The sequence below is a fragment of the Ornithorhynchus anatinus genome, chromosome 11, assembly GCF_004115215.2.
Source record: "Ornithorhynchus anatinus isolate Pmale09 chromosome 11, mOrnAna1.pri.v4, whole genome shotgun sequence".
Classification (NCBI taxonomy): domain Eukaryota; kingdom Metazoa; phylum Chordata; class Mammalia; order Monotremata; family Ornithorhynchidae; genus Ornithorhynchus; species Ornithorhynchus anatinus.
The window spans coordinates 14,753,326-14,764,526 of NC_041738.1; the positions used below are offsets into that span (position 1 = coordinate 14,753,326).

The following is an 11,201-nucleotide window of genomic DNA, read 5'->3' on the forward strand; positions in this document are numbered from 1 at the left end:
TGGGAGGCCACCCCGGCAGAGATGAACAGGAGCAGAGCGAGGGGGGAGAGTGTAGAGGGGGCAAGAGAGACTGGGCCCATGCTAAGCCCTGGGGAGAGCCATGCTGCATCTGGTCACAGGTGAGAAGCATCACCCTTCACCTAACCCGGCTGTGGGGGCTATTGGCAGGCCAGATCCCCCTGCCCCTGCCATCCTGGCTGCCAGAGGAGCCAGTATGTCACTAGGTTGTCTTTGCGAGGGAGGGAGTCAAGCTATGCCTCCCAAGTGGAGGACCGAGTCTGTCTGCCCCTCTCCAACGCAGGGAAAATGGGTAACTCTCAGCGGGGCTCCCACTGGGTGGGGTTGGAAGGGGCTGCCCTGTGCTGGGGGGATTGTGTGCCCAGCATTGGGTTAAGAGGGCAGAGCAGAAACTGTGCAACGTTGGGGGGCCCTGCCCCACCACTCATCAACAGGTCCAGCTCATGCCAGGGTCAGCAGTCCAATCCTTTGCTGATCGGGACCTCACCAATGCAGAGGAGGGACTCCTCTGACCCCAACCCCCATAACGTTCATATTGCTGTCATCCCCAGAGATCCCACTGACTGAATACAGGGAATTAACCAGGAGCGACTGCAGAAGGGAAGAAGTCACGGGGTCTCCCCAAACTGGTCGGTGCTGCTTTCCAGCTGTGCCTGCCTTCCGGCTAAGTTTGGGGCCCCACCGCACCTACTCCCCCAAGCCAGACTGATGGGAGACAGCATGGTAGCAGCAGCAGGGCCGCTGTGGGGTGCCCATGTGGCAGGGCCCAAAGACAGAGAGGTCATGGCTGGGGCAGAAACAGCGGGAGCAGCTGCACTGCCCATCCTTCAGGGCGCAACAGTTGCGGGGAGGCTGCCCCGTGGTGGCCATCACCACCCCTGGCCTGCTCTGCGGCTACCTGTGAGCGCGAGGTCCAGCTCGGGCCGGTTTGGGTTTGTCTACCAGAGTGTGTGTGTGTGATTCTGGGTGTGTGCTGGGTGTGTTGGGTGTGTGATCCTGTGTGTGTGAACTGTGAGTGTCCTTCTGGTGACTGCTTGTAGAGTGTGGGTGTCCATGCCGTTCTTATATGGTGAGGATTTGTAGGCTCTATGTCTGAGCTGGGTGTTTGGAGAGGGTATGTAGACTGTGTGTGTGTGTGTGTGTAAGGAATGTCTAGGCTGTACTTCTGTATGTATGTCTATGTTGTGCACATTTGGAGACAGGTAGTGTGTGTGGGTGTTTGTGTGTATAGGTATGCGTGTGCTGTGTGGGGGTGTGGTATATACGTGTAGCCTGTGGGTGTGGGTGGAATCTGCAAGAAGGACCAGGCTGAGGCTAAATCAAATAAATAAATGTTGGTCTTTGTTAAGCGCTTACTATGTGCCGAGCACTGTTCTAAGCGCTGGGGTAGACACAGGGGAATCAGGTTGTCCCACTTGGGGCTCACAGTCTTAATTCCCATTTTACAGACGAGGTAACTGAGGCACCGAGAAGTTAAGTGACTTGCCCAAATTCACACAGCTGACAAGTGGCCGAGCCGGGATTCGAACCCATGACCTCTGACTCCAAAGCCCGTGCTCTTTCCACTGAGCCACGCTGCTTCTCTAAGGTTGATGTTGATCACATGGCCTGAGCTGTGCCAGGAGGATAAGAACCCCTGCCTCTGAGGACTGACTCCCCCCAGCCTAGTGGACCCTCTGGGGCTCTCCCTCATGCCCACCCCTCGATCTTGGGGGCCTTCTTGGGGAACAAACTCCCCCAGGCGTGGCAGACCCCAAAGGGAACAGATTCTACCTCAATCCGGTGAGGCCTAGGGGACAGACTCCAGACCCGGCCTAGCGAGCCTCCTAAGGGACAGATTCCAGGCCAAGCCTAGTGGGTCTCCTTGGGGGACAGGCTCCCCCCAGGTTAGTGGGCCCTGGGGACAGGAGAAGGCTGAGGGCCCCTGGGCTCAGAGCTTGCATGCTGAGCTCACAGGGAAGGGGTAAAACCTGACGCCAGTTAAGCTCAAAGGGAGAGACATGGTCTGTGACCTGCCTGGCCAGAGGTGCTGCTGCAGTTCCTGGCCTCCCTCCCAACCCCTCTCTCTCCTGAGGACTGAGAGCCAGTCTCTCTCCCTGAGCCTGTCGCCCAGCCCCCACCCCTTGCGGGCAGCATTCTGAACCACAGCTGGATGGTGTCCACTTCAAAGCCCGGAAACTGGGCAGCGGAGGTGGCCTGCACAGAATCTGCTCACCTTGGGCCCATATCTGGCCCTCCAATCCCAGTGTTGCCCTGCTTCTGCTCCTGGGCCAGGTGACCAACCAGGTGACCCATTCGGCAGCTGCTGCGGGGCATTGTTTGGCTGGGCTTGGTGCAGCCAGCTGCCGGTGGACGGCAGGCACAGTCATGGGCAGACCCTTGGCCATCCTCAATTGAACAACTGCCCTGAGCCCAGTCAGGTGGACAGAAAGAGCCCATCTGGCCCTAGAGTGGCACAAAATCCTGAGCTTCCCCTTGAGCCAGAGCACCCAGCCCTATTCTCCTGGGGGGCTCAGGACCCCCACTTCCCCAAGTAGGAAGCAGTTGCTCTGCCCCAGACGCGTCCCAGGCTCGTAGACTGGCTGCGGCTAGGGCGATGCCTGGGCAAGACTGGTGCTCCTACCCGGGCGGCAGAGAGTAGGGTCCAGGCTCGTTCTTCAAAGGGTCCGTGGGCAGAGTCGGGCCCGGGGCTGGCTTGTTAGGGAGTGTGAGAGCTGCCAGCAAGCTGTGAGGACTTTTCCCCCAGGACACTGGAAACAGATGTGACCGGGTTCTTCTCTTGTTGGGGCACGGACAAACCACACCCTCCCTGAAGGTCAGCAACAACGTCATCTCTGGGAGGGAACAGGACCCCACAGCTGGGAGACATTTGGTTATGGGGATAATAATAACAATTGTAGTATTTGTCAAGTGCTTATTATGTGCCAGATACTGTACTAAGCGCTGGGTAGATATAAGATCATCAGGTCCCATGTGGGGCTCATAGTCAAAGTAGGAGGGAGAAAAGGTACTAAATCCCCTTTCTACAGATGAGGGAACTGAGGAACAGAGAAGTTAGGTGACTCACCCCAGGTCACACAGCAGGTATGTGGCAAAACTGGGATTGGAACTCAGGTCCTCTGACTCCCTGACCCCTGCTCTTTCCACTAGGTCACACTGAGCAGTGTGGAGGCTCTGGGGTTTTCTTGTTGCTGTTGTTGTTTTTATATTTTATAATGGTATTTGTTAAGCACTTTTTATGTGTCAAGCACAGTTCCAAATGCTGGGTAGATACAAGTTAATCAGGTTGGACACAGTCCCTGTCCCAGATGGGGCTCAAAGTTTAAGTGACAGGGAGGAATCCCCCTCCAGGCACCTTCTCCCTCCCCTTTCTCTCTGTCTCCCATCATCCTCCCTCTCTCCTGGAATCTGTACCCAGAAGTAGGGGCCAGAGGAGTCCAAATTCAGGTCGGACAATCCCAACCGAATAATCATAAATGAGGCATTTGTTAAGCACTTACTATGTGTCAAGCACTGTTCTAAACTCTGGAGTAGATACAGGTTAATCAGGTCAGACACAGTCCCTGTCCCACACAGGGCTCACTATTAAAGTAAGAGGAAGAACATTTTACAAATGAGGAAACAGAGGCACAGAAAAGTTAAGTGACTCATGCAGGATCACAAAACAGAAAGGTGGCAAAATTGGGATTAGAACCCTGCTCCTCCGACCCCTAGATCTGGGTTCTTTCCACTAGACCACGCTGCTTCTCCCAGAAAGAGCCTGCTGGATCTGTTCCACTTAGGCCATCTCAAGCAGACTATAGCAGAACCTCTGTGTTTGGAGAAATTCTTTAGTGGTGGCACTTCTCGTCGAGTCCTATGGGACCAGAGGAAAAATGTAAAACACATAATCCCACCCATCCCCAGTCACACACATGGAATGTCCTCTCAGGAGTCTCTGTTCACAGACCCACTGGCCTGCCTGCAACTGTTTCTCCTGGTTTAAAACTGGGGTGCAGCATCCTCTAAGGTTTGTGTTTACTAAATCCTTAAAATCATTCAGTTCATTCAATCATATTTATTAAGCTCTTACTGCGTGCAGAGCACTGTACTAAGCTCTTGGGAAAGAGAACAATATAACAATCCACCAGACAATTACTCTCTCCACCTTCAAAGCCATACTGAAGGCATATCTCCTCCAAGAGGCCTTTCCAGACTAAGCCCCACTTTTCCTCATCTTCCACTCCCTTCTGCTTCACCCCGACTTGCTCCCTTTGCTCTTTCCCCCTCTCCCAGCTCCACAGCATGTGTATATTTCTGTAATTTTATTTTTCATTGATGCCTGTTTATTTGTACTGATGTCTGTTTATTTGTATTAATGTCTGTCTCCCCCACTCTAAACTCTGAGCTCGTTGTGGGCAAGGAATGTCACTCTTGATTTTTGTATCATACTTTCCCGAGCACTTAGTACAGTGTTCTGCACACAGTAAGTGCTAATAAATGTGATTGAATGAATGAATGAACAGTAAACAGATACATTCCCTTCCCACAACGAGCTTACAGTCTAGAGGAGGAGACAGACATTAATATAAATAAATAAATTACAGATATGTGCATAAATGCTGTGGGGCTGAGAGAAGGGATGAATAAAGGAAGCAAGCCAGGGTGATGCAGAAGGGAGTGAGAGAAGACGAAGGGAAGGCTTAGTCAGGGAAGGTCTCTTGGAGGAGATAAGGCCTCTTGGAGGAGATAAAGTGCTTTCTCAGTCCTGCTTACTTTCTGTTTTCCAATTACAGCTCACAGTGCGCAGCTTTTGGCTGCCTTCCATCCGCTAGTCTCTTCATATGTTCTCTTCAGAGGTGCAACTGTACTGAGGTGAGAGGTTCTTCAGTGTTAGGTGGCTGACTTTATTCCAGGACTTCATTGCTTATCTTTCTGGCTTCACTAAATAATCATTGGTATTTGAGGGTCTACTAAGAACTAGGTACTTGGGAGAATGTAGCAAGGAGCTTTGTACAAAGTTTCAGTAAATAACACTGATTGATCGATTATGATTTAAGAAAGGAGATAGACAAAAATGATTTATAATTACTGAAATTAGGAAAGGAATAGGTCGTAAGTGATATTAATGGAACTGCCCAAGAAGTAAGAGGGAACATTTCTGGGGAGTTGAAGTCTCATAGCCATAGAACAGGTTAGACAACACTACAGCTCTGTAGACCTTTAGTTTGGCTTGAATCCTAGTACCGTGCTACCACTACTTTCTGTTGACAGTCTCCCGAAGCATATGCTGGTCTTCCTGATTCAATTTTCTACTTCCTCATCTAACAGTGCATCATTGGTCAGTGTGCTTCCTAGGTACCGGAATTCTGTGACAGGGTTTAGCTATGTTGCCGATATGTGTAGATTTCCCTGGTGCAGGCGGATGCATTCCTTCAGTTTTCCTCAGACTTATTATCAGCGCTTATTGAGTTGCAGAGAATGACTCTGCAAAGTGGTTTATGATTATTTGCATGATTTCTTGGGTGTGTGCCTTTAGGGCATAATTATCCACATAAAATAGTTTTTGAATGTTAGGGTTTAGGACTTTGGATTATGCTCAGAGACTGTTGAGTTGGAAAAGTTTGCCAGAGAAGCAGAAGCATATTTTAATGCCTGCGTTCTGATCTCAGGTTGCATCCTCCAGGTTCCACCTATCAGTTCTCTTGCTCTGCGGGACACTTGGACCTGAGGGGATGGGGCAAGAGAGTGTGAATGATTCAGAACAAACTATGACCACTACTGCAAAAACAACTCAAGCATATGTCATGCTAGTGGTCAGACATATCTTTCCCCTCATAACCGGTGGAGTCTGAGCAACGCTCACTCGAATGGCCAGGTACCAGAAAAGGTGAACAAAAATCCCTCTCCTTAACTCATCTTCTGCTATTGAAAATGAAGTCCTTCAGTACACAGAAAACCTTCCAACATTCAAAGACACAGCACGGAACTATCGAGGAAGTCACAGCAGCAGTCAGAACATCTGGACCTTAACTCCCCACTCACTGCCCACTGGCCCACGCTGATTCATCCCGCTGTATAGTTCCCTATGGAAACAGGTTCCCTCTGCCCCCACCCCTGACCTCTGGAGCAGTGTTTCCTGCTGTTTGTCCTGAATCTGCCTCCCTCCAACTCCAGAGATGCCCCTCACCTTGGGTCGTGATTGGTGAATGTCAGCTCCAAGTTCACCCAGACGACCCCTCCGTCTAGCTCTAACCTTCGCTCCTGATTCTGCTCCGCTAACCTGTCCACCTCACAGAGCCCTGACCCTCCTGCTGCTCCTCCTCTAGGTCACTGAGCAGCAGCGGGTGATCGGTGAAAGGTGGTCTGCGGGCAGAAGGGGTGGGGAGGAAGCACCGAATGGAGCCACTGAACTGAGACTATGTGGGGCCTGCTCTAGCCGCCACACTGGGCTCTCAGCATCCTAATTGTAGTCTCTTCCTGTTGGGTGGCTGGTGGATTAGGAGTGGCAGATTAGGGTGTAGCCTCCAAGAGGAGGGTCCCCAGGGGTCCGTAACCTCCACTCTATCTTCTTCCCTTCCCCACACCTACCTCCATGCTCCTCCGAGGCAGGGGCAGAGTTGTCGGTGGCAACCACTTAGAGACCCCCTTCGGTGGGGGCCCTTAATCCACTGTGAACATGTTCCAGGATCCCACCGAGCTCTTGGGGAACAAGGGACTGACCCTCTGTTTCCTGCTTGTTCTCTCCAACGTCTGCTTGGTTATCCTGGCTGTGACCCTGCATCGCCCAAGACCCTCCCTGAGGTCAGGGACAGCATCTGCTGCCCTTTCTACCTTGTCCCCCGTACCCAGGACAGTGTCTGCCCATTGAACACCCAGTACAGCACCCTGAACGCAGTAAGAGCCTGCTCCAGAATTCTGTACAGAGTAGATGTTCAGTACCGTCCTCTCTGCAGGAAGGGAAATCCCTCTTTAATGCAAACCCCTCCCCCGTTCAGCAGAATGGAGGGAAGTGATGAACACAGTGGAACCGATTTGCTTTGCCAACAGAATTGGGTTTATTCGGGATTTGCCAAAGAACTTTCTCTTGTTTTCAGAGACACCAAAGCAGCAGCCAAACACATCTGCCAGCACCGAGGCCCAAGGGAGACAAGGCCAGCACAGCACGGGCAGGAGACACCGGCCCCGAGGGAAGTGGGGGTCACTGCAGCGACGAAGAAGCAGGTCCCTCCAGGGGGGCCAGACCCAGTGGACATCCTCAGTGCGTTCACATGGGGCGGTGCTGGACGAGCTCGCGGGAGGAGATGACTTTCCCGTCTCTGATCTCCTCTGTGATGGTGCGGATCTGAGTGTTCACTTGGGAGGCAGGTGTGCAGGGTGTACGGAGGGTAGGGACCGGCGTGCACGGGTGGGGAGGGAGCCTGCAGAAACAAGGGTATGGCATGGAGAAAGACAGCCCAGCATCCAGGAGGAAAACTCCAGAATGGATCCCAATAATTGATACTATCCTTCAGTCAAATACAGTCAAATGGAGGAGACGGGCAGGCACAGAGAGTACACATATAGTGGGAGTGGGAAAAAGAGTCTGGGTACAACCAATAGCAGCTACAGTAACTGAATAAACTGAAATACGCAGGAGGGCGGAGAGGGTGGGAAGTGAGCTCTTCAGGAAGGTGGGGCACAGTCACAGAAGGCTTCAGGGAGGAGGTTAGTTTTGGAGAAGGGCTTTAATGAGAGGAAGAGCTGTGGTCTGGAGATTTGGGGGCATGGGCTGTGGCGGGGGGGGTGGCGTGAGTGAGGGGATTGAGATGGGAGAGTCAAGAGTGAGGCATAACTAGATGAATTTTGAAGGAAGGGGAGAAAGGAGCAAACAGTTTGAAGGGGGAGAACTTGTGGGGAGACCGGACACCGACGATCAGCTTTTTTTTGTTTTTAATCAAAGATGCCCAGAGGTCATACGGGCTTTCCTCATGCATTTAGACTAACTCCCCTAGGTCATCTTCTGTTGCCCAGTATTGATTAGATGAGGAAGTGACCTGAAAAGGGTTTCCCAAGTGCCAATCCCCTTCCCCAGGAGACCCCAATTCCCCGTGGGCCCTGACCACACTTACTTGCAGTCCTCCCCTTCCAGCAGGCGGCGGTAGGTGGCAATCTCCCCCTCCAGCCTGGCCTTGACGTCCAGCAGCACCTGGTACTCCTGGTTCTGCCGCTCTAGGTCACAGCGAATCTCGGCCAGTTGGGCCTCCACGTTGCTGATGAGGCCCTGCATCTGGGCCAGCTGGGAGCCATAGCGGCCCTCGGTCTCGGCCAGCGTGGATTCCAAGGAGTTTCTCTGTAGAGGGTTGGGGAGAAAACAGCTCAGCACGAGGGTGAAGACTCGAGCCTTGGGGACCAAGGATGCAGAGGCTCAGGGTCAGGGTCAGGGCTGGGCAAGGACACGTACCATGTTGTGCTGTGCCTGCAGCTCAATCTCCAGCGCGTTGACGGTGCGTCTCAGCTCGATGATCTCTGCCTGGCAGCACTGCAGCTGCTCTGAGCTGGTCACCACCTGCTGGTTCAACTCCTCTGTCTGGAACATACACAGCCCCATGTATGCACAGCCACACAAGGACACAGATATACGCATGTGTAGAGTCAGTCACAAGATGGTGATTTTCCCCCCTTTAAAGTCCCCTAAAGCGGTTGCCCCCCACTCAGACTACCTTCCATTCCCACCTGAGTGGTAAACCAGCTCTCCACATCTCTCCGATTGTTCTCCACCAGTGACTCGTACTGGGCCCGCATGTCTTCCAGAACCCGGTTCAGGTCCACGGGCGGGGCCGCGTCCACCTCTATGTTGAGCCGGTCTCCGAGCTGGCAGCGCAGAGCATTCACCTCCTGGGAGCATAGAGACGTTCGTCCCTGGTCTAGCCCCTGCCAGGCCTCTCCCGACCCAGTCTCTGGGCTTCCCCACCCGCTTCCAGGGAAGCTACAGGCCCACTCGCACCTCCTCGTGGTTCTTCCGCAGACAGAGCAGCTCCTCCTTCAGCGATTCCACCTGGGCCTCCAGGTCGGCCTTACAAAGGGTCAGCTCATCCAGAAGGCGGCGCAGACCATTGATGTCGGCCTCCACCAGCTGGCGGAGGTTCAGCTCCGTCTCGTACCTGTGAGCGGGGGTACGAGGCCAAAGGAGTAAGCAGAGGAGCTCCAAGGCAGGGGAGATTTTGGTTCCAGTAATTGTGGAATTTTGAAACTCCTCAAGGGGCAATCAGCCAAGTTCACACATAAAACCAGGAGTGACATCCTAACCCTTCCTATCAGGTCTTATGCTGTCCAGCCCAGGATTCTGCCTCAGACAAGATCAATGAGGCCCTTGGTGAAATTGTATGTTTGACTCCCTATCTGACATTCAACTCATGATTAGGAATGGGCTCTCACACCCCTAACCCTCCCTTCTCCAGTCTTCTCATAGCAACGACCATGCCGCTCTCCTTTCCCCAACCCTAAATCTCCCTCTAGTGACCCCCCCCCCACTGGTACCCCTATCTTCCCCCCATCCATCCCTTACTCCCACTCCAATGAAACAAGGATCATCCAACACCCCTATCTCTCTCCATGACTCTGATCCCGGCGACCCAACACAAACCATCCAACTCTCCCTTCTCCATCCCTGACTCTCCCTCTAGTGACCAAGCATGAACCAACCAACAGCCCTAACACTCCCCATTGACCCAGCACAGGCCAATCAACCATGGAGTGGTCTGTGGTGGTGCCACGTGTCCTCTTACAACTTTCACTTGGCCCAGCTCTTTGCTCAGGGCTCCTGAGGAATTGATTCTGATTCCGGCCCCTCCAAGATAGATTAGAGGCCCAACCCGATTGAGTGTGCAGGCAGAGGCAGGCCGAGATCCAGCCAGTCCAACTTACTTGGTGCGGAAGTCGTCGGCAGCCAGCTTGGCATTGTCGATCTGCAGAACCAGCCGGGCATTGTCCGCCTTGGTCAGCAGGATCTGGCAAGGCAGGGATCCCAATGAATGGGGTTGAGAGAAGCAGATTAGAAACTCGTTGGGCCAATACAGGGGTGCTCCAAAAAACATTCCCTCTCTGCTCTGAGGCCATCCACGGGAGCCGAGACACCCGATTGCTCACTCTTGCACATCACTAACCCACAGTTCCCTCCCACAAGGTGTCATTCATTCATTCAATAGTATTTATTGAGCGCTTACTATGTGCAGAGCACTGTACTAAGCGCTTGGAATGAACAAGTCGGCAACAGATAGAGACAGTCCCTGCCGCTTGACGGGCTTACGGTCTAATCGGGGGAGACGGACAGACAAGAACAATGGCAATAAATAGAGTCAATAAATAGAGTCAAGGTGTCAAACTGGGCACTTCAGATCTCAAGGTACATCCTTCCCCAAAGGTAACCCCACTGGGACATGATCCAGTCCTGAAGCATCCAGGAGGAGAGAAGGGGAAGAAAAGAATACCCGCCCCATAACGTTACCTTCTGCTGCAGCTCCTCAATGGTCCGGAAGTAGGACTGGTAGTCCGGGCACACATAAGGGATCTGGGCCTCACCCCACTGGCGGATCTTGGCCTCCAGCTCGGCGTTTTCCTGCTCCAAATGGCGCACCTGCTCCAGATAGTTGGCCAGGCGGTCATTCAGAAACTGCATGGTCTCCTTCTCACTGCCATTGAAGGAGCCTTCATAGGACCAGCCGGCACTGCCCAAAGAAGCCGAGGGGTAGTGGCAGGAGCTCGACAGGTAAGATCCAGGCAGGCAGCTCCCCAGTCGGCCTGAGGAGGCTGCCAGTCCCCCACAGGAGAACGCTGGGCCCCGGCAGGAGCCACCAGAGCGGGGCAAAGAGAGGCGAGAAATCCCCTTGGAGGAGCAAGTGGAGAAGCGGGAAGAGCAGAACTGGGCAGCCATAGTGTCAGCTTTCAAATGGAGAGGAGTACAGCTGAACAAGGAAACCCAAGTCTGTCATCTCCCTCCGTTCCTCTCCCGAGCTTATATTCATTCTCGGTGGGTGTGGGCCTGCAATCTTGGCTTCTCCTGGGAAAGGCCGAGCCCATAACTGTAAGACAATTGCATGAGAATGTTATTTCTCCTCTCCACGTATCCTTGCCCCATAAAACCTTGGGATTTGGTGTGCCAAGTCAGGATTCTGCTGCTGTCAGTTCCCGCAGAACCAGACTTTTATTGTCCTTTCAAAGGAGCC

At 53.1% G+C, this 11,201-nt stretch overlaps 1 protein-coding gene across 1 annotated transcript; it reads right to left on the reverse strand.

The window, feature by feature from the left end:
* Positions 1-7,227: 7,227 nt before the first annotated feature.
* On the reverse strand, positions 7,228-10,669 carry KRT36 (keratin 36). Its single transcript, XM_001514248.2, has 7 exons — positions 10,484-10,669; positions 9,904-9,986; positions 8,984-9,140; positions 8,713-8,874; positions 8,441-8,566; positions 8,109-8,329; positions 7,228-7,418 (listed from the first exon to the last, which is right to left on the reverse strand). Exons 1-7 carry the CDS (start codon positions 10,652-10,654, stop codon positions 7,265-7,267), a joined length of 1,074 nt encoding a protein of 357 aa, XP_001514298.2. The 5' UTR covers positions 10,655-10,669; the 3' UTR covers positions 7,228-7,264.
* Between the last annotated feature and the right edge of the window lie 532 nt (positions 10,670-11,201).